Source organism: Sphaeramia orbicularis, chromosome 4 (assembly GCF_902148855.1).
Source record: "Sphaeramia orbicularis chromosome 4, fSphaOr1.1, whole genome shotgun sequence".
Lineage (NCBI taxonomy): Eukaryota > Metazoa > Chordata > Actinopteri > Kurtiformes > Apogonidae > Sphaeramia > Sphaeramia orbicularis.
The window spans coordinates 37,706,037-37,732,965 of record NC_043960.1 but is presented as its reverse complement, the minus strand read 5'-3'; the positions used below and the strand labels follow the sequence as shown (position 1 = coordinate 37,732,965).

Sequence of the window (26,929 nt, the reverse complement as noted above, 5' to 3'; positions counted from 1 at the left end):
GAGGACAACAGCATGAATGGTTTCCAAAAAAAAACCTTAAATTTTAATTTGTGTGACCATAAAACAGTTTTTCACTTTGATTCAGACCATTTTATTGTAGCTTTGGCCCACAGAAAACAGTGGCATTTCTGGATTTGTATGACAGGTCTTTAACCTGTATTTGGGGATGACATGGCAAACTGGGTTCACAGTCACAAAGTTGCTGAATTGTTTCTGAGCCTATGCACTGATTTCCATTACAGAATCATACCTGGTTTTAATGCAGTGTTGCCTGAGGGCCTGAAGATCGCAGGTATACAATACTGATTTTCAACCTTGTCCCTTTTCTCCAGATTTTCAGAATCTTTTGATTATATTATGAACTGTATACAGATGAGACAATCAAAGTCTTTGCAAATTTGAAGTGAACTTTATTCTTAAATTGTTTTCAACAGATTGGTGAATCCCTGCCCATCTTTACTTTTGAGTGACTCTTCCTCTTTAAGATGTTCTTTTTATACCCGGTCGTGTTACTGACCTATTTCCAATTAACAATTTATTGCAAAATGTTTCCCCACCGTTTTTTTTGTACCACTTACTTTTCAAGCCTTTTGTTTCATTGTATCCTAACTCTTGGGAGATCTATTGCTGCCAATAAATTCAAAATTCACCTCATTTTTTTCTCAAAATGGTGCATTTTCTTTAAATATTTGATGTCTCTCATATTCTATTGTGAATAAAATATGTTTATGACATTTGCAAATCATTGCATTCTGATTTATTTCCATTTTCTCAGCATCTCAACTTTTTTTGGAACTTTGGCTGTAATCAAACTACAATTTCTAACTTTGGTTTTGCCCCATTTTTATCTTTGTTACCAAGGTATCATAGGTCTTCTTTTTAATTGTAAGTCTGGCTGTCTAAATTTTTATAAAAGTCTAATTTGAGGTGCACTAATCTAGGAACAGAACTGAAACTGATATATTATAAATGAGACTAAAAACCCTTTTATGATACTGATCCCAGCTTAATTATATATAGTCTATGGGGTACGTACAATGATGATGTAGCTGTAATCAAGAAAAACGTACATGTACACAAAAATTATTTAGGGTTAGAAAAAATGGGAGTTTATTCTTCTTCCTACTACGTTGTTCAAAGGTAGTCTTATTTATTCTTGATTCAATGTCTATATAACTTTAAAACACACAACAAACCATACACGTTACAGAATAGGCCTTCACCATGTGAGAGTCTTGACAGATGTATTTTATTAGAATTTTCCACACTTCCAGTCAAATGAAATACATTAAGCATAAAATGACGTTTATTTCTTCTGGTCTTATGCGTTAGTCTGCTTGCACTCATGTATTTCCTTCAAAATTGGTCAAAAAGCAGGACAAGGATACGAGAAAAGGGCTGAAAATGCTGAGCGCCCCACATAACACCTGGTTACCCTAGCAACACCTGACCAAAAACAGTCAGCAACACCCAGACCCAAAAGAAAAACAACACTGATTCATATGTTCAAGCCTGACACTGAGAACATGCTGTGTCTGTAGTTTACTCACATGACAGCTCCTCAACACCTCTTTATACATTTGGACCAAAAAAAAAAAAAAAAAAGGTGAAATTAAAATCACAGCATATCTAAAAACAAATGAAATGCACTGTCAAGGGATCCAAGCCTCTAAAATGTTGGCAAATTCAATGAAAAACAATATAAAGCGTCATAATACAGTGTGATCTGTCCCCTGTCTCTAAATAACATCTTCGTTAGATGTTAAATACTTTAATGTTTTTCATGATATATAATAAAGTGCATCAATGCTGGATATAAACTCTTTTAGGAATCATTATATTAAGTGTCTGTGCTCTCTGTATAGTAGGTTTTATTAATGAAATCTAATGTTATTTGAAGGCATTTGTGATTAAAGCTTGTAGATATAGCCTATAGTAGTCCATTTTCCAAAACGGTCCATCTGTAACTAGCAGAAATGATATGTTTCCATTGTAAATTAACTCATGGAGAAACACAACAAAGTCATCAAGTCTAGTTGTGTGGTTCATCCTGCTTTTTTGGCACATTTGCCTCTGGTTTCTCAGTCAGCTGAGGTGCAAACGGTCCCACCAGCCAGTTGAGAGGAGTGTTGTTCAAAAGATACTCCATGACACCATCCAGAGACTGCTGAACCTGGAGATAGATACACAATAATCACTTTCAGGACAATGACTCCAAACCTACATTACAAAGCAAAAACAAAAGAGTTAACTAATCATACTTTTATTGTGAAGCAGAGATATCGAGATTGCATGTGTTCTTTACTAAACACAACACAGGCTTTTTTGTCCTAGTTTTATTAATGCATATAAATGAGAACATGTGTACTCCTGAGAACGGGCACCATGTTCAGCTGAATTCATTTCCACTAAGACTCCAGAGGGTTCTTACGCAACGACCAATGGAAACTAATGGAGGAGCTAATTTTGTAAAGTAATGTTATTAGTTGAGCTGATGCAGCAAAATAAACCACGTGAAGTGCAATTAGTACCTGAGTTAGATGTTGACGGCTCCGCTCCAGAAGGAGGGGTGTGAGAGCGCTGGTGTTCCCCAGGGAGGAGTGCAGTTCCTCAGCTGATCGTCTTGCGCTGCTGAGCTGGTCCTGAACGGCACCTGGCAGACCCTGGGCGCTCGACACCACGTTGGAGCACGCCGACTGCAGCTGGCTGCTCAGACCACGCACCATGGAGAGGACCCGCCATTCTAGCTGCTGGAAAGAGATAAACAGTGATATGAGCGCATCAGAATGACTGGCACATTAAATGAAGGGATGTTTTGCTGTGAGACACTGTTTCTACTGATGTGATGGAATGTATTAACAAAGTACGTTTACTCAAATGTTGAGCAAAATATTAAGATTTAAAATGTTTGCGCTTATGTATTTCCATTTTCTGCAACTTTCTCAGAGGCACATATTGGACTTTCTACTAAACGACATTTGTCTGACAGCTTTAGGATATTATAACAAGCTTTTAAATAGAACACAGTCAAAATTAAAATAGTTTTTCTGGGTGGTTTTGGCTAATGGAAACTCACAAAAGCAGTATTTATATGAAGCAACCTAGCTCCTCCTTGAGCAGCTGTAGCAGTAACATTCAACACAGTGATTCTTCAGTCTTAACCCTCAGACAGAAACAGCTGGCGGCACCCAAATGCATCTACTGATCTAAAACACTTAATAACTTTGGAACCATTAATACCAATACACTGAAATAATTCAAGTAAAATTCAGTTTCTCAGCTTTTCAGCAACATCAGACGTGACTTATATGGATGTTAGGAGGCTCTGTAGTGAACATGGAAACACTGTCATCTGCAAAATTAATAAAACCCAAGGAGTTTGATAAATGACAGTAGTTGTAAATGCTCATCTTTATGTTCAGTTAATGATGTATTTCACTGGAAAAATCCATTTTTCTGCAGTTTCCTCTGTTCTCTGATACAATAAGCTTCTATGATCATCTGCATACTTGGTAAATTAAATAAGAACAGACCTGATTGTCATTGAAAAATGCAAAATGCAGACAATGGTGATAAATCACAAACCCCCTGTAGGCTACAGTTGTAATTTACCTAAAACTGCTTGATGTTTGTATTAAGCCATGTTATCAATTTCAAGACATCATACTGAGTTTAGGATCATTTTCTTTTTCTTTGTTTCTTTGGACTGTTGACTGGAGAAACCGATCACTAGCAGCATCAATAAAATAAACTACATACCTGAGACCAGACAATTTGCCCAATTACTATTATGACAATTATACTTAATGTCACAAATTCACATCATAGATAAATTTATATCTCTGTAAGTACTATATTCAAATTAACAATCTCCACTTATTTTAGCATCTGCTTGACAGCAAGAACAGAAAAATAATTTAATACATATGAGCAGTAAAGGGTCTAAATGAAACGGAAAATTCCCACAAAATAGTTCTAGGTCTTTAAGAATTTATAATCTAATAATGTGATATACTATAATATTTTACTTTTACTTCAAATGATTTTGCTGATTTTCATGCAGGACTTTTAGTTGTAATGGAGGTTTTTTTATATCACTAAACCGTTGCTTTCATTAAAGTGAATTATCTGGATGTCTTTAGCCTCAGAATGCTTGAACCCAGACCTCAGTCTCATCCTTGGCTCCATCTGGCTCCTCCTGTGTCTGCTCAGCTTCTGCTTGGCCCTGCTTCCACTCTGTCCACCGCTGTTGCAGCAGCTGCTCCGGGGCTCCTCCCGTCTGGTTACCAGCGGTACCCAGACTGGTCCGAGCACTCTCTAACAGGTCCAGAGTACTGGTAATCTGAGCCACAGCGGCATAGGTGGCATCCCTGGCATGTCGTGCACGGATCAGGGACTGCTCTAGGGCTCGCTCCTGTACCTTGGCAGACAGCTTTCCTAGACGGACGAAGTAGCTGGGGCTGGCTGGTGGTGATGGTGCACTCATCATGTCACTGCTTGTAGATTCAGCCAGGGCAGCTGTGTGTTACACAGAATGATTATTACCATCAATACTAATCATCTCAGCAAATTCTTCTTTAACATAAAGACCCAAACAACCAGTAACCAAAAACATCTGCTGATCTAAAATGTTTAATACCTGTTGATCCATTAATCCTATCAATACATGTAAATAATTGGTGTAAAATGCATATTGTCATCTTTTCATGGTCATCAAATATGCCCCATTTGAATGTTCAGCGGCTCCTTAGTGAACGTGGAAACACCATCATCTTCTACAACACTGATTCACCAGTAAAACCCACTTAGTTTGGTAAATGACAGTGGATGGAGACACTTGTTTTTACATTCAATTAATGATACGCTTTACTGAAAAGACAGTTTTTCTTCAGTTTTCTGTTTTGATATAATAACCATCAACTTCAATCTGAGCTTCTATGAACATCTACATGATCAGTGAATTAAATTTGGGAAAATACTATATTTTCACTCGAAAAAAATGCAAAACACAGATGATAATATTATAATAAATGGTGATAAACCACTTAAGAAAGGTTAAATAGAGTGAAAATTTCATTTGGGAACTGACACAAAAGTAACACTGGGTCTTTATGGGTTAAACTGTGAAGATCTGTGTTTAAAAAAAAAAAAGTCAAAGTCTGCATTCTTTGTTGGTAAAGCTGCGTCCTTCTCATCTGTTCTAAAAGAGGATACCTGAATGTGACAGCAGAAAGTACCTGCTCAAAAAACAGAGAACTTTATTTTGACAAGTCATTAAGCTTTATAAATGATGTGTTTATAACAGTAACACAAATGTGTGTCCGGAGGGTTTTGCAGAATATCTAATTAAAACTCAAATCTCCCTGACTACGGCCACTATGCATACTTCTCTGTTGTTGATGTCATCTTTTTCATATCTGTGATCATCTATAATAGAGTAGGGCAGCGTGTCATGATAACATAACATGGCATCACAGTAGCAGGTGTCAGAGCTGTGTGTATTGGAATGTGAAGGTCCTTCATGAGCCAAGGTGACAGAAGGGAAGTCCATCGTAATGCCCTGCCTCCCTCACTATGAATAGAATCGACCTTTTGTGTGTTCACCTTCAAGTCAATGTGGTGTAATTCAGTACTTTTTCATTATGACCCCCCCCCCCCCCCCGTATTGCATCACATCACCTTGTGTTTCCACTATAAAAACAAATGGTTCATGCGGGGTCCAGTCAAATAGTATTTCAATGTTCTCTGTTCCTTTTAGTCAAACCAGTTGATTCAATCAAATTTGTTTTATTAGTGTTAGGCCTTTTAAGAGTGACAAAATAACCCATTTTGTGATTAATACATACAAGTTGGAATTTGGGATCCAAGCCAGTTACAAATAAATGACTGAAACTACCCACAACTCTTCTACTGTGGCAATTATTTACATGTATGTAATAATAAACATAAATTATAGGTGTCGCTAGCCATTAAATCCTATAAATAGGAAACAAAGGCACTGCAGATTGTTTCCATAACATAATATTGTCAGAGGGTGGCGCTATAGGCTATGTTACATATAATTTTTTTTCCCTCCACATGGCTACAACAGAAGTAATGTAGTGTCCTCATCAGTCCACACGACCTGTTGCTTCCACTAGGCATGTTTTAGTGTATGGTGGGAATATTCTCTAAGACATCAGGGATTTGTTTAATTTTTTTATTTTGTTAGTTCCATGAATATTTCCAGAAACAAAACCGCAAACTATGCATAATATAACTTGGAAAGTCACTCCATTCATCTCTTAATGATGTCGGTGTGCCAATAGCCTCATTTTTAATATACAGAGTCAGCCAAGATAATGTATACGCACATTAGGAAAAGAAAAACTTGCCTCAATATTTCAATACCAAATTTATTCAGACATCACAAGATTAATACAAGTTGCTTTTGGCCTCTACAATTACAAGAGGTGCTCAAAGTGGTGGCCACTGGCTTCCACACATTTATGTGTGTGGCGAACTACTGCTTGGGTAATGTTACCCAAGCAGAGGCCAAAGGTAACTTGTATTAATCTTGTGATGTCTGAATAAATTTGGTATTGAAATATTTATGCAAGTTTTTCTTTTCCTGATGTGTATATACATTATTTTGTCTGACTCTGTATATAGACTACAAATATTATAAAGCATATACGATTAGAAAGAAATATACTTGGAACTATTATTTTATACATATTTATCTAATATTTAAATAAATTGATGATTGGATTTGAGAACAAAGATATCAGTAGATCCTAAGTCAATTTGTAAACATTACAGTAAGGTTTGGGGGAAGTTACTTTGGATGAGATCATGTGTGATAAAAACACCATTAACTAGACATGCTGCAGTTTCATTTCATCCCGCTGATACGGGGGTTACTACTGGTTTTCATCGTGTTTAGAACAGACGTATGCTCTCGACACTGTGGACGAGCACTGACCCAGCTCCCTCTCAGTGAGTGGCAGGTTCTGGTCAACCCAGTTCTCCGATCGGCTGAGGGCCAGGCCCATCCCGCTGCTGACCATCTGGCCCATCCTGGTGCCCATGACGGTGCTGATACCTCCGCTGACTGCTGCCCGGGTCAGCTCCACACCGCCCATCACAGCCCCTACCACAGCATCTTTGGCCCCCGTCACCGATTGGTATACCTTCCCCACTGTGTCCGACACCACCTGAGGACCAAAGAAGAGAGATTATGAGCTCAGCGTTATTACTTTGGATCACCTTATGCAGACAAGGATTAGAGATAAGGAAAGTAGGATGTAAAAGGCAGGATGGTATTTCCACCTAAACTGAAAAATACTCAGTTTGTTTACTTAAGTGCAGGAAGAAGTGGAGGAAACCATCTGGGAGAAGTAGAAGCACTGATTCAGGGTTAAGTAAAAATAAAAAAGTACAGGCTCAGATATGTATAAAAGTTAAAAATAGGCCTTTAAATGCTATTTCACAGGCTGTTTGAGTGTAAAATTAACCTAATTTCACATTCTGACTTCAAATAAAATAATAAAACATTATACTTGAATGTGCAAATCAGTTTCCATTGGCTGCAACAGAACATAAAACATTATAGTACATCTTCTCTGAGGTACAGTCTCCTTTTCACATTAATATTTATGGGATATCCACCAAATCATTCACCAAGGGATCGTCTGTTCTTTGTGTTATTATTCCATCCACGCAAATACATTAGATCCAAGGTTCCCATTCAAAGTGTTTACAGTCATTTGCACAGTAAGGAAATATGTTTCCCTATACGATGAAATACTTGCTCTGCTGTCCACGCAATGCCAAACATAGAAAATCTAAGTATAAATAGAAAAAATAATACAAAATAAAGTAGTTTTTTTTAAGGCAGCATGTGAAAAATAAACTGTTCAAATGTAAATTGTGCAATTATGCCTTTATGAAAATGTGTACAAAGTTCAGATATTTGTGTTGAAATGTAGTGAAAAGGAAAAGGTGTCAGAAAAATAAATATTCAAGTAAAGTATAGATCTGTGGAAACTTAATTGCAACAAAGTATTTTGACTGAGTTACTCTCCATCTCTGTGAATGCACCAACTCTCATCTTTCAATTGCTGCTAAATCTAAAGATAAGAAAGCATTGTAATCAATAAAGCAATAAACTATTTCCAGTCAGTACTGTGCAAAAGTCTTACGCTCTTGTTTTTCAGGGTTGAAATGAGAATAGGTATTTATTTCTTCAGACACAACAAGAAAATTCAGGGGGAAAAAATGTGTGTACAGCCTTAACAGACACAAAAAAAACTGAACTAAATGGGTTCTAAAGGTTAAAGTCAGTGTTTAGTGTGACCTCTGACCCCATGACAAGAAGCAGCACAAACAGTTCGAAACATCTGACATGTGGAATGAAAATGGTATAAAACATCAGAAAATGAAAGCAATAAATCTCATATTGTCTGAACAAAAGGGTTAAAGACATGTTACGTGCAAAGGGAGGTCACAGTAATACTACCACTTTGGTTTATTTTTTTTACCCTGAAACTTGTTCCTACTGCTGTACGTACTTCACATACATCCAGATTGTATCTCAATATAGAGACTGACAAATTCATTAAAACTTTACTAAACCAACAAACCTAATATTGGCCCAGGACTTTTGCACTGTACTGTATAAAATGGAATACAAGTGCAGTACAGATACCTAAAACTCCAGTGAAACACATTAACAAGGTATTCGTACTCTCTACGCCTCTGAAAATCATTACTTATATGTAAACGCTGCTGACTGTTAAAGCCATAGACCAGTGGTTCCCAACATGTTTTGGTTTGTCACCCCTTTTTAACATCATAAATTTCTGGTGACCCCAGACATTCAAAACGGAGCAGTTGTTTTGCTAAAATTAATTTGTTTTTGATCATATAATCGTTTGCTATACTATTTTGCAAATAAATGTTCATTTTAGATGTCATTTAGGCTATATAATGTATATTATTGTGGACGGAGGCAGAAAAGCCAGGTTGAGATTACTGCACAAAGTGTAAATTAGGGCTGCACGATATTGGAAAACATTCAGAATTTTTTAACCCTGCGATATATGAAAAAATACTCAGGAGGATATAATAGCTGTGTGGTGCTGACATAAATGGTCAAATAAAGTAGCTGTGTTTCCTCTTGTTGTGGCAACAGGCGCAAGGCACTATCGACACAGAACACGGGTTTCAATGTCATCTTTCTTGTAGTCGAAATAATTCCAAATAACTGACGCTGCTTTTCTTTTTTGCACCAAGTTTTCGTTTACGGTGATTTTCTCTTGTTCATCGCTCATTTTTCAATGTTGTTACCAGCAGTGACTCACTCCAAACTGATTAAAAAACTTTGTGATTGGTGGATCGCTGCATGCAGTGTGTGTCAGGTACCCTTGAACTTAGATGTGAACATGATGAGTTAATTTGCCTCAAACATCACAGGACCAGTGATGTGACTATTGCATACACATACATCGCGATGCTCAAACGATGTATTGTGCAGTTCTAGTAAGAATTTTATTTTCCTTAGCCAGGATATGTACAGTCAGTCGAGCTTGTAGTTACAAGGCTGCAAATTAATACTGAACAAACAATAAATCAAACTATGAGCACGCAATCACATGATTGGGTCAATCAACATATGCCCGCTAAGATATTATATCCCGCATTTTATTTGAACTTCACTTTTATTGGGAAAAGTGTGTGGTGTTTTAATTATAATGAAATATATATTGAATCATTAAAAAATATTTTTTATTAGTAATTTTTTTTTTTTTTAATCAATTACTAGAAATTTCAGGCAACCCCATTTGAATTCCAGGCGACCCCAAGGTTGAAAAACACTGCCATAGACTATTTTTTTTTACCATTTTCACAGTAGGTAATAATAAGTAGGCCTCCTATGAAATGTAATCACTGTTGCTATGGTTACCTGGAGTTTAATAGAGTTTGTGCATTGACGTTGAGGGATAGTTAAACTATTAATAAGAGATAAGTATTAGACATATATGAAACAAGAATGTGGTGCAGGTATTATCACACAAATCTACTGCAGTTACATGAGGAGAAAAAGAGCATCACCAAGGATAAAGTGCATGAATGAGGGTCTGGAGTGGACTTTCATGTACCTTGTCTGCTGGTTGGTGAAGAATAGGCAGTGTCTCCTCCATCTTATCCAGTCCTTTCATGGCATATTCATTTACTGTGGCAACTGAAACAAGCACAATAAGATTAAGATTGTTTGTTAAGATGAAGAAAAGAAAATGCTTATTCATCTGCTTTTTGTATGAATTGGAAGTGATAGTCTAAATATGAAATGGTGGTTTGTGAGAATCATAGACTTGAAGTTTTGAGGATTGTAAAGGAAAGTAAATCTGTGTTTTTAGAAGAAGAAAAAAACCCTTGTAATTTTTATGTTGTTCTGTTCACCCCGGGAACAAGAGGACCTGACATTACTTTAACACCTTTAACATGCAACAAGGCTGCAATATTCTTTGACATTTTAATGTTGTAAATTTATGAGCTCTTATTGCATATATATTACATCATATTTTGTAGAGAGAGAGAGAGAGAGAATAGGACATACGCTGTGGCTCTATAATGTCCAGGAGAGGCTTGGAGCCGGTGGTGGCAGCTGCTCCCAGGGTTCTTACTCCACTCTCTGCAGCGTCCATCACACCCTTCAGCAAGGGTACACTGTCTTTGGTGCTGCTATATGCGCTGGAAACCGCATCGCAGGCGGAACTGACCAGGGGCAGATTGCTCACTCTGGAAACAACATTCTAACAAAAAAAAAAGTATGCAAAAATAGGGAAATTCAATCATGTCTGTATATAGTGAGAGTTCTGGTGTTACTGTTTGGGTTAGAGGTGGTAGTTAGGGATTAAAGATAACAATGATGCCCCTAAGCGCCTTATCAAAAGGGGAAATTGCATGCTTCAAATGAGCTTAAAATATGGTTGGGGTCTGTAATAGGTGTCATTGTGGGTCACAGTGCTCCTCACCTGCTGATCTCCATTAGTGTGTTCCGCTGCTGCAGCTTCAGTCTCATTAGTCTTCCCACTGTCTGCCATTGTGATGACTGGATTCAATCTCTGACAGGGAGACAGAGATTCACCTCACATTGCTTTATAGTCATAATGAAATCCTTTTTTCCCTCTCAGATATTCCTCTCTAAGTGGATGATGTATTGCAGAAAAGCGGCTTCTTATGAATTTGAAATTGAATCACTATCCTGTCAGACGGTTTAATACACACAGAACGGCAACTCAACCATGTTAAATTCATTCGTCAACACCATGATGCAACAAGAATGAAACTGCACTTAAAAAATAAAATGGTGCAACCAGACAAACAATTCTAGTCTCCCCACACTATGTCAAAGTTGAAAGGAAAAAAAAAGTAATATATTTGGAGTGTGTTTTTCTTGCTAATACCCTGTAGGTAAAGCTGAAGACACTAAAATAATGAAAAAAAAAAACCTCTTTGCATTTGAGGAGCACACGTTAACACTGATTATAATTATGCAGTGTGTGATAGCAAATAGAAAACTAAACCATGGCTGGGTGATAATGAAGCTTCCTGATAACAACGATGAATTAAGAGCCTCATAAATGAAAAACTTTAATCATGGATATGCAAATCTATATTATAAAACCAAGTGGCCTCTGTGTGCGTGTGTGTGTATGTGTGTCTGGGGATTCCCACAAAATCGGAAAGAGCTGACTGCTGCAGTTTGGTACACTTGTGTATTTTTGGTCAAGAAACACACTAGCGAAAACGGCAAGTTGATAGGACCAATATTTTGGGCGATATTAGACATTTTGGAATACAGTAGCTTTACAATCATGTTGCTATACCCAGAACACTTTGGCGGTGACAGCTGGACAAATGCGGAACAGCATGCACAAATACACAACAGCATAAAAACTACCACATGTAGAAACCATGGAACGCACTAGTTCACATTAAAATCCAAGCAAAACTGCGTAGTGTTATGCCATATCGATGCAAATAGTTTAACCCTCCTGTATCTGGGTATCATATTGTACACACTTTGCACCTCATGCTACATAAGTTCTTATTATTTTTCACAATTTGTATTAAGTTATAATTCAAAAGTAGTTCATTTTTGCATTTTTAAAATTCTATCCAGCAACTAAAATTTGCAAACAAAACGAAATGACAACACTAGCAACTGTCTCCGAAGTGTGCCAAAAATGTACATATGCTCCCATTATAACCATTATTTCTGATCCATAAGCCATTAAGACATGAACGATTTCACTTTCATTTTCACATGAATAATTTTTTTACCCTGTCACATCAATTTGGCCATAACTGGAAGAGGGAGAAACTGCATGTTTTTTTACCACTAGATAGCAGTGTACTGGTCCCCCCTTCTGACGGGTGTATTTACATAGGTGTAGGTTTGTGAGGCTGCAAAAGAAAAAAAAAAAGAAAAAAAAAGTAATCCAATTTTTATGTAGTATACTGAAAAAAAAAAGTTTTTTGTCTCAAATCATGTGGTTTGTTTAAATTATAAACATGCCATTTAAAGGGTTACATATATAAAAGTTATTGAGTATTTAGTATTTTTTTAATGGCTCAGGCTGTTTTCAGACTGAGTATCCAGATCCATGCTGTACCTGGATACAATCACACTATTCCCACAGATGTTGCGTTAACGAGCACATACCACTACCTGTGCCCGAAGACAAGTGGGTGTTACAGGGCCGAAACAGTAGGTGGCGGTGTGGAAGGAATTCTGTAGCTATCCAAGAAACGCGGAAGTGACAAACCCTTACATCATCAACCAAGCGACTGTTCTGTTCATTTGTCTACAATGTTAGCCTGTTTAAGGCAAAGAGAAGAAGAGCGACCTTCGTTGTCCCTGATATATCACCAAGCAGTTCAGTCGATAAGGTGAGCCCGTGCTTCACCAATGGTTGAGTAGGGTACTTTTGCACCATCTATGGTCTCATGGTGATTAGGTCACTTTCAGTCTCAGGTACAGATTGCTTTCACACTGCAACGTTCTATACTGGAATCCATGCAGTCCGTACCCAGGACTACCTTCTCAGCTGGACTCGGGTATGGTACTCGCGCATGGAACATCTGCATTCACATTGATAAAATTAGGTGGACTTTGGGGTCCAACGTTCTTGGATACCCAGTCTGAAAACGCCCTCAAGTTGATAAAATACAAAAACATGTAAAAGAGTAAAAAACAAACTTTGATCTTAAAAATTTTTGACATTATTCCATGACTGTACTTATTATGCACACGCAGTGGTTAGGAAGGGCTGCTCTGGGTGGCATATCGGAGGGTTAATACAAAATAACAAGCTCTAAATCAGCTTTACAGCGAGACCTCCAACAGCAGACATTTTATCACATCTCACAGTGTATACGATGCCATAACACCCACATCAGTATCGTCGTGAATCACACTGGTGTTGGTGGTAATTAAATATTCTCCCTCACACCTCTTCCTCGTCTCCCTGGAGGAGTTCAGACATGATGTTGAGATGAAAGTGATGTGAACCCTCTGCAGAAAACTCTTTATCTTCTCCAACAAGTGGACACCGTCTGCCTGTGCTGCACAGATGGCGAGACGCACAACGGACTCCACCTGTCTTCAGTAGAACGCTGTTAACAAGCATTTGACATCTCTGACCTGCTGTATAGGGCAGAGGAGTTGAGGAGGTGCATCTCCCCCTCTGGTACCTGTATCGGATGGTAATGAGACGGGACCAGATGTAACCTGTTGCCGGCCCAAGACTGTTGACAGCTCCCCTCTTTTAAAACTAATACTGACGCCACTTCCACACATCAGTGATCTTCATATTGCTTATTCGTTTCACATATTCTTTGAGATGTCATGGTGAATAAAAAAGCCTCTCTGATATTTTCATGACCTCTTGTGCAGCAGATGAGATCTCTCAGGGCTCGGCGTGATTGCAAATTGCAGTTTATTGCAACAGCTTGGTTGAGCAACATGTTTCTTTTTTTTTCCTTGAGAGGCAGCTGATGATGAGATCTTCACAAACTTTACAACAAAGCAAAGTCTGACAACACGCTGCTCTCTGATATCAACTGTGAGATGAACCCAAGATAATTTTCAGCGGCACAGCACATGTTGTGCCGGAGATTGCCCAACACTAAACCGTTTTTAGACTCTCAGAGACATTGATTTAAACTGACAAACGACTGAAAAACACTTCCTTCCTTTTTCCTATCATATTCTGGCAAGGTTGTTCATGACTGGTGGAAGCTGCAGCACTCCAGTTGTAGCTTACATCCTTTGTGACCTTGGAGATTGATGGCAAACCTAGTATATCTGCAGGAGACACACCAGCGATTTTCTGTGAGGTTCAATGTTAGAGCTGAAGGAACTGTGGCTGCCAGTGGGCCTACAGAGTTCCCTGATGTGATGTAAGGCAAAGGCAAAGGCAAAGGAAAAGGAAAGGAAAGGAAAGGAAAGGAAAGGAAAGGAAAGGAAAGGAAAGGAAAGGAAAGGAAAGGAAAGGAAAGAAATGATGAAAATCAGCCCAAAACATTAAGTCAGATACTTAACCCATAAAAACCCAGTGCTACTTTTGTGGCAGCTCCCAAATTAATTTTTCTCTATATTTAACATTTTTATCCTTATTTATTATAATATCATCCTCTGTATTTTGTATTTTTCAGTGTAAATCTTGCACTTTCCTGTATTTAATTCACTGACCATGTAAAGAGTCATGAAAACTTATAGTAAATTCAAAGGTAATTCTATCAGAAAATGAAAAAATAGGACCAATGGCCCTGTAGTTTACCAGCCAAATTAAAATCTCTGGGAAATGTATCCAGATGCCACTTATCACCCAGTTCTGTGTATTTATTATATTACAGAAATAGCCCATGTTTTGGTCGTATTCCAATCAGATCTGTAAAAAATTGAAATTCCAACTTGATATCATTAATACTTACTGATTTATTCTATCAGTCCACTTCCTATCTGTTATAATGGGAACATTTTTCAAAGTCGCACCAAATCCAGAATCAGATTCAGATCGAAATAATTTCAATACCTTGTGTTGACATCATCATAAAGAAGCTGTATACCAAGTTTGAAGTCAATCAGAACTGTAGTTTCGGAGAAGAAGACGACTGAAATGTTTTTCCCCATAAGAGCCCATGTTAAATTTTCCGAAAGTTCCCGGATCCAGAAGAAGATCCTGATCAGCATGTGGCCATTATGTTTTGGTCATCTCCCCATCAGGGCTGGACTGTAGAAATTTACACTTGATATCATTTATATTTACTGAGTTATTGCATCGATCCACTTCCTATCTCTTATAATGGGGAAATTTTTCAAAGTCGCACCAAATCCAGAATCAGATCTGGATCCAAATAATTTCACTAACTTTTGTTGACATCATCATAGAGAAGCTGTATACCAAGTTTGAAGTCAATTGGAATTGTAATTTCAGAGAAGAAGACGATGAAATTTTTGTAACGGACAACAGACGACGACAGGCGCCGCATGATGACAATAAGTAAGCTAAAAACTGAAGAAAAACTGACTTTTTTTTTTTTTTTTTTTAAGCAAAGATATCAATAATTTAATGTAAAACCAAGCGTCTCCATCCACTGTCATTTATCAAACTCCATGGGTTTTACTGATGAATCAATGTTGTAGAAGATGACGATGTTTCCATGTTCACTACAGAGCCTCTGAACGTCCAAATGGGTCATATCTGATGACCATGAACAAATTTTTTTTTTTGACCATCTTTATGGGTTACCCAGATAGCAAATATTTTGACAGTATTATGGCATACATTTGGCATATTTGGCTTTCTTTTGGCATTATGAAAACCATTAGGCTTAACTGTGGTATGATTAAGGTTATCCATAATACATATGGAGGCACCAGCAATATATGGCTGAGTTATGGCACATGTCTGGTTAACCAAAAGACTGGGCAAAGAGCGGGATCAAGTATAGGGATGGTATGGCATGTTTATGGTAAGCCAGAAGATTGACTAAAGAGTGGCAACATCTTATTCCATATATGGATGTGTTTCAGTTTTGTTTTGGCATATTTCTGTAAAGCCAAAACATTGCGCAAAGACTGGGAATTTCTACCCAGAAGGAAACCCCACCTCATTTTAAAAGCATGATCAACACCAATTTTGGGTGAATTTTGGCCTCCTTTTGGCCTCTCTTTGGGTCAGTTTTGGCTACTTTTTGGCTGGATTATGGGGATTTGGGGCTTTTCTGGGACAATTATGGCTATATTTTGGAAGTTTGCAATTAGTTTTGGGTGAATTTTGGCTTCCTTCTGGTTTGATTTTGGCTTGCCTATTTTGGGCCATTTAGGGCCCATACATGTGCCCAGAACTTTGCCAAATGGCATGCCAGTTTTGGGCCAGATTTAAGCCATAATGATTTTGCTATCTGGGTAATAGAATAAATTAAATATTTATATCACAAAAACATAGTGAATGGAGCCATTATGATGTTCAGTATGGAGCAAACAGTCCAAACTAACACAATGCCAATCAGTGCCATTCTAGCCACTGTGTTGTCTCCTCTACAGGGGGCGCACTGTGCTCCATCAGCTGACACTTCCTCTGTTTATGGAGCTGAACTCCACCCCACATGACCAACCAGCCCCACATAAAGATTGGAGCTAAACTACAGCTTTTTCACAGTCTTTTCCTTCATATAATCTTCCTCATGTTGCTGAAATACAACCTTTATCTCGGTTCCATGTAAATACAGTTGTTTCCTCTGAAAATGATCTGACAGGGAACGTCAGCTGATTTCTCCACACTGTAAAAAGTTTAGAGTGAGAGTAAAGCTGTCACTGACCTCCTCGTGGACTGCTGTCACCGTGTCCTGCCGTGACCTGCTGTGTAATGATGGTCAGTGGACGGTCCAGCCCACGTCTAAAGAGCCCTCTCCACCCGCGCTGTGGATCCGCACCTCGTGGACGGGACGGCAGAGAGTGGGTGTTGTGTAAACTTTCAGCCAATCACATCCCAGCATGGAAGGAGGTCACAATAGGACACAGACATCACATCCACGCAGGTCTGAACATGTCAGTTTTATTAACCCATTCAGGAAAGTCCTCTTTGTGTTAACCATTAACCCGCAGAAACTTTATTACGCATTTTTACGCACTTTTTCATTCTTCTCCTTCTCCTTCTTTTTTTTTTTTTTTTTTTTTAATTTTGGATGTGTTCATGCATATGGCATACATTTTGGTAAGATTGTTTATTTTTATTTTATCTTGTCATTTCTAGTTCAGCTCCTTCAGTAAGTATAAAGTACACCATGGACAAATATAAATTATGCTCATACTGTTGTGCAAAAATTGTGCTACTGAAACCAATTCATCAATGTATAGGTGAAAAGCACATTTTTGTGTTTTTAATGCAGAAAAATACATGTTGCTGCTGATCATTGATATTTCCCAAGTTGTGATAATTCAACACAAAAAAAAACTATTTTGCATGTAGTATAGGTTATTGAAAACAATTCATCATTTTTTTATTTATTTTTGTTTTAATCTGAAAACATAGTGACATCATGACAAAAACCTGGCATTTAAAGGGTTCAAACCTTAAAAATAACTAAATAAATAAATAAATAAAATGAATATTTGAATATCCATAATTAGGTCAGATGTTGATTAAAATTAACTCAATGAAAGTAAGAAATAATGCTAATGTATAATATTTTCAGCGCTTGCTACATTTTTTTGTGCTTAAGTAGCTGTACAGTGTGACTAATATTAGACCCCGCCCTAAGGGTTAAAGACCTAGAATGATTTTTGTAGTGACATCTAAAAGATTTTGTTCTTCTACATTTAACCTTTCTAGTTCTTTATCACCAATTATTATATCATTCTCTCCATTTTGCATTTTTAGTCAAAATCAGGTATTTTATTTTTATGTCCATAAAAGCTCAGAATAAATTCAATGGTTGTTATACCAGAACATAGAACATGGAAGAAAAAATAAATATTCAGTAAAATATATCATTAAGTCAGTATAAAAACAAGCATCTACCACCACAGTCATTTGTCAAACTATATGGTTTTAATTGGCAAATTGGTGTTACAGAAGATGACAGTGTTTCTGTGTTAACTAGAGTCTCTGGACATCCAAATAAGATATATCTGATGACGATGAAAAGCTGAAAAACTGTAGTTTAACCGAATTATTTAAGTGTAACGATAGCATTAGTGGTTCCAAAGTTATTATGATGATATATTGAGTCTATGGCTGAATCCCAATTGACCCCTTGGCCCTCCCTCTTACCCCCACCCCTCTGTTTTGCTTGTACATGTGAAGGGGCAGTGTTGTCCCAATTCTCAATTAGACAGAGAGGAGGGGCCAAGGCAGACGGCTGTATAGCCCTTGAAACAGAGATTTTCCAGGACCCCACTATGAACGGAGGGGTAGGAGAAATCTCCCATAATTCTGTTTGAATCATTGGCAAGATGGACGTAAACACAGGAAAAAAGTGCAGCAGTGTGATGAAAGAAACACACAAATATAAGTATTTTCCTCATAAACAACTTTATCATTTGATCGCCCATTTAATGCTGTTTCAATGTGTTATGGATCACATTTCCGAGGTTTATAGTTGATATCCGTAAAAAGATGACCAAAGTCCATGTAACACAGACGGTTGCAGCTGTTGATGGTGAATACTTTCGGAAACAAAGTTTTCGCATCTGTTAATAGCGGCATCGATGACCACTGATGATGTAACAGGTCTTGAAGGGATGTCTCATTTCATAAGGGAATGTTTCAACCCCTACCCCTTGCAGCTCCATTTCAAGGTGTAGTGCCACATGTAAGGGCCAAGGGGTAGGGGTAAGGGTTTGAGGTGAATTGGGTTTGGGCCAATATTTCATTCACCTATTAATCTGCCATTGACTTTTCTTTCTTGGCATAGTAAAATATAACAATTCTCTCAAATGCTCCTCTTCTGGACAAACAAAACTCAGCCTATTTTCTTATTGATTTGTTTTTATCACGCGGAGTGATGACAGATCATAAAAAATAAACATGAAAACAGCAAGACCTAACATCACAGAATAAACAAGAAGAGCTTTATCTTATCTGTGTCATCCAGTTCATGTCCACAGTACAGCCCATGACTGAGGAAAAACTCCCTACAGTTGCCTACAGCTACAGATCGGGGTACTGAAAAGAAAATACTGTGAAAATAGATTAAAAATTTATAGAAAAATGCATTGCAGAGACAAACGTGTCAGGGTTATAACATAGTGCATCTTCTATGTAAATAACAGAAAGACATATGGTTATGATTATTGCAGCTATGTAGGTTGGGTACCATTATCTCAAATGATACAATTTCTGTCGTCTATACAACACTACATTCCTTACATTCAGGCCTATCTTGTTTTGCAGTCATGAAGGCTCATTATAGCAGCTGAAATGGAGAAAAAAAAAAATTATATCCTTGATGGCTGCCTTATCAAGGATAGGTATATAACTCAGCTCACGCCCAGCTCAAGGTCCACTTACTGAAAAATATTAGTTTCAATTTCAATCAGTTTCTAAAGGTATGACACACTAACAGCAACATCTATTAACTATTGAATGACGGGTCTATCATATGTGGCTTTAATGTAAGAAGTTTTCATCAAACTGCTTTTAACTCTCTTATTCACAGTTTGCATCAGATAGGGCTGATTTTCTACAAGAGTCCTGTAGGCTGACTCTTCTCCATTTTCTGCATCTGACAGGTTTAACCCTTAATCAGGCAAGTGACTATTTTTGGTCATTTCTGAATGCATTACAAGACAGTGACAGCAACAGTTACAGTGAGTCAACAATCTCAGGTCCAATATGGTCTACAGGGTCTGTAAGGTCCACCTCTGCATGAACAGTGAGTGTACCTGCTTTGTTAGGTACCATGAAGTAATGGTACTAATGTAAGGAATGATGTTCAAAGGGAGAATGTGGATGTGGACAGGGGTCTGGATCAGCACTTATGTTGGTCTAATGTTCTAAAAGTGATGATCTAAAGTTCTAAAATACATGGTCCTTTCACTTTACATGTGTTTTTCTTGTATTTTATATAATTACTTCTTGTATTTTATTTTATTTTTTTGCCACTTATGGATAAGGAACCAAATATAGTAACTTCATTGACCTTGATTTTCTACATAACACATAGCACTTTTAAACTCTGACAGCAGAGATTTTTTATTATTATTATTATTATTATTATTATTATTATTATTATTATTATTATATGTTAGCAGAACCAATAAGGTCTTTTAGTTTGCATTGGTATTTATTGATTATTTATTGTTGCCTGTTTAAATGCGTTATTCGTACTTGCTTTCAATGACATTGTATTTGCGCACTGATTTATTTATGTTTGTCACATTGCACTTTGGTTGTGGGCTGATGTCTGTAGTAAGCTGCAAATGAATTGCCCGTGTGAGATAAATACATTTTTCTGAATCTGAATTTAACAAAAACAAAAACAAAAAAACTTCACAACAGTAATAAAGTCTTGTTATGTCCTCCAATAACACACTTCAGGGTATTTCTATGAATGTCCTATAAAGGGTTAATGAACAATGCATCATCTAAAACACACACCTCTGATTTGCTCTGACAACAGTTGCCAGTGTCTCTGTGAACACACCTAGTAGACTGAGCTGTGCTGAAAAGTCAAGCAACCACGTTAACTGCAATTGATGTAGTAAACCCTGAGAGGGCACTCTTTACCCATTAAGCCAGCACACTTTTTTTTTTTCTATAAGATCTTCTCACTGCAGGCTCCACAACTCCACAGTAGAGAGTCTATTTAATATTAAATATTAAAGAATGAAATATTTAAAAACCTGCAGAAAAAAATGGGCCAAGAACAGTGAAGGCGAATGGACTATAACAATGGTAGTATTCATTAGATGGACTCATTACAATGCCCAGGATGTGATTTTCATATAAACCCTCTTCTTTAGGTGGAATCCACACAATGCTCCGTGTTTTGTCACTATCGAGCCAGTACAATGACTTCCCCTGCTGGTTGGTGTGTATCATCATCACTGGAACTCTATTAACTCCCTCTTTTCATTTAGAGAGGATTTTCATTATTCAAGCCATTACAGTTTTCATTATGTCCCTTTGTGTTTCCCCAAACGCCTTCACCGGGCTCCTCAAAGGAAGCAGATATTTTCTAATGTTGCTATCAGGAAGTCGCTGAATGGGACCTGTTGGAGCATTGTTTTGGTCAGGTTTTTAATGCAGGGAGCACTGGTAACAGTTTGAGGTTATTACACCAGACTGAAGCCATGGATGTGAACATTTGACTGAAGGAAAAAAAAAAAAACAGAATGATGCGGGAAAGAGACATGTTTGTCTGGACCACAGTCCTATTTTCTGAAATGTTCATAACTCACTAGACAATTTATTTCTGCAACTAAAACACACAAATCCATTTGCGTTTGCACCAGTGGACCACAATCTTCCTTCAAGTGAGTTTGCAACATGCCCCCTCTGGGCTCTCATCTGTTCCTGCTTAACTCTTAACTCTGCTTCACTGGATCGGTTGATTGAGGCCAAAATTGTTCTGGATATTGAGTAATTGAAGATTAGCAGATAACGGGAAAATCATTCATCCCTCTGAGTAAAATGATCACTCCACTTTTCCCCCTTCTCCTCCCCTCTCTCTTTTCTTTTGCTGCCTGAGGATGTACCTTTTAAGATAAGAGCAATAAATTGGCAATATGACCATATTTTCATAGACGTGAGAGCAAAACCCACAAATCTTATTTATATAGATTTATTCTTTAATATAGATATTTAGTGCTTTTACTGCAGTAAGTAGATGTGCCTACTTTCAGTTTAGTCAGTTATACTGGGAAATAAAAGCACAAAAAGGCAATTTAATGCATTTTTTCACATGAACAGTTAAAGTAGTTAAAGATTGTTTGAGACATTGCGACAAATTACATCATAAACTGTGCTCAAACTAGTCCTCTAGAGATTATACAACAGATAAAACACACATTTATACAGCACAGTAGAAAAAATAATCATTAAAGGAGTGATATTTAGCTTTTTTTTTTTTAAATGGAATTATGCACTTTAAAACATTTCCCTGTGGTCTACATAAACTGTAAATGCTCTGCTTAGGTCTGAATTCTTCATTAATTCAAGTCCACAGGTCCATCTTCAACCCTATTTCTGAGTAATGACACCAGAAAGGTCATTTTGAGCACTGGCCCTTTAAATGCAAATGAGCCACTTTATTATGCCCCACCCCCTTCAGGTTGTTGGCTGTGCTGCTCTGTCCCGTTCAACCAACAACTGAACATTTTAGAGAATTGGCTCGAAGTTTGCACATATTTTCTGTACGGACTACAACCGCTGCTGCTGACAAACAATTATGGCGTACTCGGAGAAATGTTCGTCAGAAGTCTTGACCTTATACAGTATGTACAAATGTTGTGATGTAACTAGTCATACACTGTAACAAATTTTACCGTTAAATAACGGTAAATTACTGGCAGCTAGAGTTGCCAGCATGCTACTGTTATTTTACAGTATCTCTACTGTAATCTACAATTACAGTTTCTTACTGTAAAAAGTATTACGGTATTGGGCTGTAAATAATGTTCCTTTTACAGTAAAATACTGTTAGCCACAGTTGCTGCGTTGCTGCATTACAGCAACTACCGTATTCCAAGAAACAATATATTACCGTAAAACATATTTAATGTAATATTTACAGTATAACACAGCAAAAAGCTAGGATTGTAACATTTCAAATTACATTTTAAAATACAAAATCATTAACATTGCTAGACAAAGCTCAAACAAGAGATGACCTTATAACATTGAGCTTTTACTAAATTCACTGCAACAGCAGCAGCATTGTGATGAAGCTTGGTTGGAGGCCTTCACAGACAACATGGCTTTGAATGCTCATCATCCAACTTCCAGATGTGACTTCATCACCTGCAACTGATGGAGACAAGAACTGAGGTTACTTTTTTCGTACTTTATTTAAATTTGGTATCATAAGATATACTGCTACCACTTATGGCTATTCTTGTCTTACAGTGGTAGACACTGTCATGGAAGGACAAAAGCAGTTATTTTATTACTCAGATACAGACAGACAGCTAACAGGCAGACTGAATGACAGACAGACACAGACTGACACACATCCACACATAAACACACATACAGACACTTACAGCAGTATTAGTCTGGGACTGGTTGGAGGGTCAGGGTGAGCTCAGTATCAGCTGCAGTAGAAGACATTTGGACAATGGTAGATCAATTATGAATGACACTGTGTTTATAGCTGTAAAGCATACAGACATTCAATAATGCTACACATCCTATACAAACTGCCCAACAAAGAGGGAAAAAGTAGCCTTAGTCACTTACTTTTATTAAAACAGTGGTTAATTATCTCAGTTAACATGGAAGTCCAAGTTAGTAAATTCCACTTTACAGATTTAATGTCTTAGAAATGTAACCCTGGGGCAGCCAAAACCACACAAACTGACACACTGTTTAGTTTAACTGTGTCCACTTCGCAGCTAGCATGCTTCACAGCTTAAATTAGCTGCATGTTAGCTACATAAGGCTAACACCCCCAAATATGAAGCCGTATTACACCACCTGTTACACCGCGTAAGTTGCATCCGGTGTGAACACGGTTTATGGAGGCAATTTAATGTTTAATGAACCCAAAATGCCACAGCATGGTGACAGTTCCACTGATAAAATCACATTTACCTGATAAATGAACAACTGGAGCAGGATGGAGCGATGGCAGTGTAGGTACAGAAGGATGAAAGCATCAGGTGGCCTCTGTTCCACTGCTGGATGGTCCATTCTGTATTTATTTTTTCCTTGTGTTTCGTAAAAGAACCACTGACCTTTGATGCAGCCAGTCTATAGTTAACAGTGGTTAGATTGAATCTTTTTCTAAACGAGCTGGTGGGACTTGATGCCAGATGACTTTGTTCATTCCAGTTTTGGGCGGACAGCAGTGGAGGAACTGAAGAAAATACTGGAGAATACTGTCAAATTTTACAGTAGCTTACTGTTTTAAATTTCCTCCTTACAGACCTCATTATTTACAGCATTATACTGTATTTACAAATAACAGTATGATACTGTACAAAATTTACCGTTTTTTTTACAGTAATTTGTTACAGTGTAGATGTAACAAATTAAGCAGGAATTAAAATGGGTTGTAAAAATCTGTTCGAATGTTGCTGGAATGAATATAAAGATAGCTTTGCAGCACCTGGAGGGTTCAAATTCAAACTTTTTTAACTGTAAGGGTCCCCAAATACACGAATAAATGTCCCAAAGACTAATAAAAATGGGTTTAGTAAAATATGACGCCTTTAAAACATTAGAAAGTAAAGAAAACTTTTTTTTAATAACAGCTGTACATTATTTCTACCCAAGGAGTATTTTGAGTCTTGGAAGTGTTTGTGTCATGGAATATTTGTATAAATAAGATACCATCATTGTCATCATCATCATCATCATCATCATCATCATCATCATCATCATAGGCCATTTTTACAAGGACATGGTCTCTGCTAAGCAATCGAATAAGCAGCACACGTATACTGTGATGAAATTCATTTCCTTTGCTTTCTGTTTACTATTAAACCATGTCTCAGGTGTATACCGCTAAGAGTTCACATCATTTATTTGACTTGAGTTTTCATTTATTTCCCCTCTTTCCAGTTTCACCTTCTGCCGGTCATTGTCAAAGCCTTGAAACTGCAGAAATTAGCCTCCGTCTATTAATATCTGACCAGCTCTGCTTGGTTTCATCTGCACCACACACCACAGGAATCTTATTTCCAACATCCTGCAACAAATTTCCGGACGCTTGCAACATGAGGTATCGGTAACATACAACACGGGGACAAATCATCTCCAGGTTGAAACTTGATACAAACCTTTACCTTTACTATATTCTGCCCAATAGCATATTAATAAGGCATAACCAGGGCCAGGATAATATGTGGTGGACGTATCCATCATGCTGAAACAATAAAGAGAAAGGAACTTGACCTTGAGTCACATGTTGGTCAGCAGGGTATTCATTATTGGTGTTCTTTCTTAAAGAATATATCGATCAGAATATCATGGTGAGCAGATAAATGGGGTAACTGAGATGGGGACATCCTATACTACTATATTGGATTGGGCTCTATTGTATATATAAGGTATTTGTAAAAACATGTTGTAGGCATTTAACAAGGTCATTTTTGCTGCTGCGTTCTTTTTTGTCAAATTAGATTAAACCAGTAAATCTCTAAAACATACTATATCTCCTTTCTATCCAAACCTCTAAAGCAAAATATACAAGTTTAGATCCAGTTTATTGCAATGACGAAACATATGTTCATTTTTAAAACGAAAGCCCAAAATGAAAGCTCATAAAAGCCATTAAGTTTATGCTTTAAACTTTTTTAGTGAGAGTAACTGTCTTTAATCTTCTGTGTAAAATTGCCCTGCAAGGAATAACTTAACTGGCTGTTTTATGACTGTTGTGCCTTAGGCTTAAAGGATATTGGAAAAGTGATTTGTGGAGAGCCTCCAGCAGATCTTAAAAACACATAATCTGGAAGATTTGTAGCTACAGCAGGAGAACATGGGAAATGCCAGGTCACTGCGTGCAACACAGAGGATGAAAAGAAACAAATACGAGAGATGTGTCAACAGGTGGTTTCGGGTTTTTTTCGTCTGCTGAGAATGCACAATATCTTCATACTGTGTTTATGACTTTCCATCGCTTTATGAATAGCAGCGTCTGCCACTGTATTTCTCTGAGTCTCCCCTTGTTTATTCTGGAGAGTCATTTTTTTCACCCTAGAGCCCTGACAACGGGTCAGCTGCCACAGCGGAGGTGGAGGAACACGGGCCGAGCGGACTAGCCCTGAAATATTTATGCTTCTTTAGTGTTGTGATTGTATGAGTTTTGACAGCGATAGCACATTACCGTGACCCTCACCCAAACAAAAGGTCTGAAATGTTGCTGTGTGTAGTGACTAAGAGAGGTGAGGCAAAGTGCACGCTGCTTTTGATTCTTTTCCTTTTTTACTTGTTGTATTGACCCTGGTTTCTTTCAGTATCTTTTTTAGCCTCTTTTATTCTTTTTACACATTTTTCTTCACATCCACGCACACTAAAATACCCCTGGCCTCTCTCCTCTCCCTGCCTCCTCTTTCCACTCCACATCCCATCTCATTTCCTCTACCTTGTCATTTCTGCACCACATTCACAATGACAGATTGATGACTACCTCTGCAGTACTTCACTGTAATAATCACCGTCACCTAGATTGGTCCCAGTTAATTTACAGCACACTGATCAAGTCCAGTTATATACTGACTGTAAATATTTTTAGAGTTAGACCATCTAAAGCTTATCAGTCATCAGCACTCCAATTTATTGCTGTATTAATTACAATGTCTTCTTATGTTTAGATTTAGCAGCAAGTGAGAGAACAGGCTCAGAGTATTTTCAGAGATTTCTTGGTTCACTTTACTTGAATATTCATCCTTTGACCAACTTTTTAGTTTTACCCCCTACATTTTAAAGGGGCTATATGTAGTATGTAGTAGGTATTTCTACTTTCAAATTTTAAAAATTACTAAAAACTCTCATTAGAGCAGTGAGAATAAAGAACGATGAAGATCTGCCGAAGATGCCGATGTATTTGATCGTACAAACATGCACTGACTGTATTCACACTGGTATTCAGATGGATTTATGTCACCACTAGAGGAAGCAAGGTGTCACTCTACTGGGCTCTCATGGTGAGGAAAACTAATGCCGCAAGGCCTTTGACCAAAGCGTCATGAAAGTGATGGAGTGGG

At 37.6% G+C, this 26,929-nt stretch overlaps 1 protein-coding gene across 2 annotated transcripts; it reads right to left on the bottom strand.

The window, feature by feature from the left end:
• Positions 1-1,334: 1,334 nt before the first annotated feature.
• plin3 (perilipin 3) lies at positions 1,335-17,009 on the bottom strand. Of its 2 annotated transcripts, none has more exons than XM_030133168.1 (8): positions 16,876-17,009; positions 11,019-11,108; positions 10,601-10,796; positions 10,143-10,225; positions 6,965-7,196; positions 4,166-4,518; positions 2,532-2,750; positions 1,335-2,173 (listed from the first exon to the last, which is right to left on the bottom strand). In XM_030133168.1, the coding sequence occupies exons 2-8, from the start codon at positions 11,085-11,087 to the stop codon at positions 2,033-2,035; spliced, it is 1,293 nt and encodes a 430-aa protein (XP_029989028.1). In that variant the 5' UTR covers positions 11,088-11,108; positions 16,876-17,009; the 3' UTR covers positions 1,335-2,032. The 2 variants fall into 2 exon arrangements, with proteins under 2 accessions (XP_029989028.1, XP_029989030.1); XM_030133170.1 differs by having other exon boundaries at positions 2,532-2,747.
• Positions 17,010-26,929: the final 9,920 nt, after the last annotated feature.

Bases quoted from the DNA above. Each gene is read 5' to 3' on its own strand.
- plin3 (XM_030133168.1), bottom strand. From the start codon at position 11,087: ATGGCAGACAGTGGGAAGACTAATGAGACTGAAGCTGCAGCAGCGGAA. The intron at 10,226-10,600 runs GTATGTCCTATT...TGCTTGTTTCAG, and splicing joins GGACATTATAGAGCCACAGC to TTGCCACAGTAAATGAATAT. The intron at 4,519-6,964 runs GTCAGTGCTCGT...TGTAACACACAG, and splicing joins ACTCACTGAGAGGGAGCTGG to CTGCCCTGGCTGAATCTACA.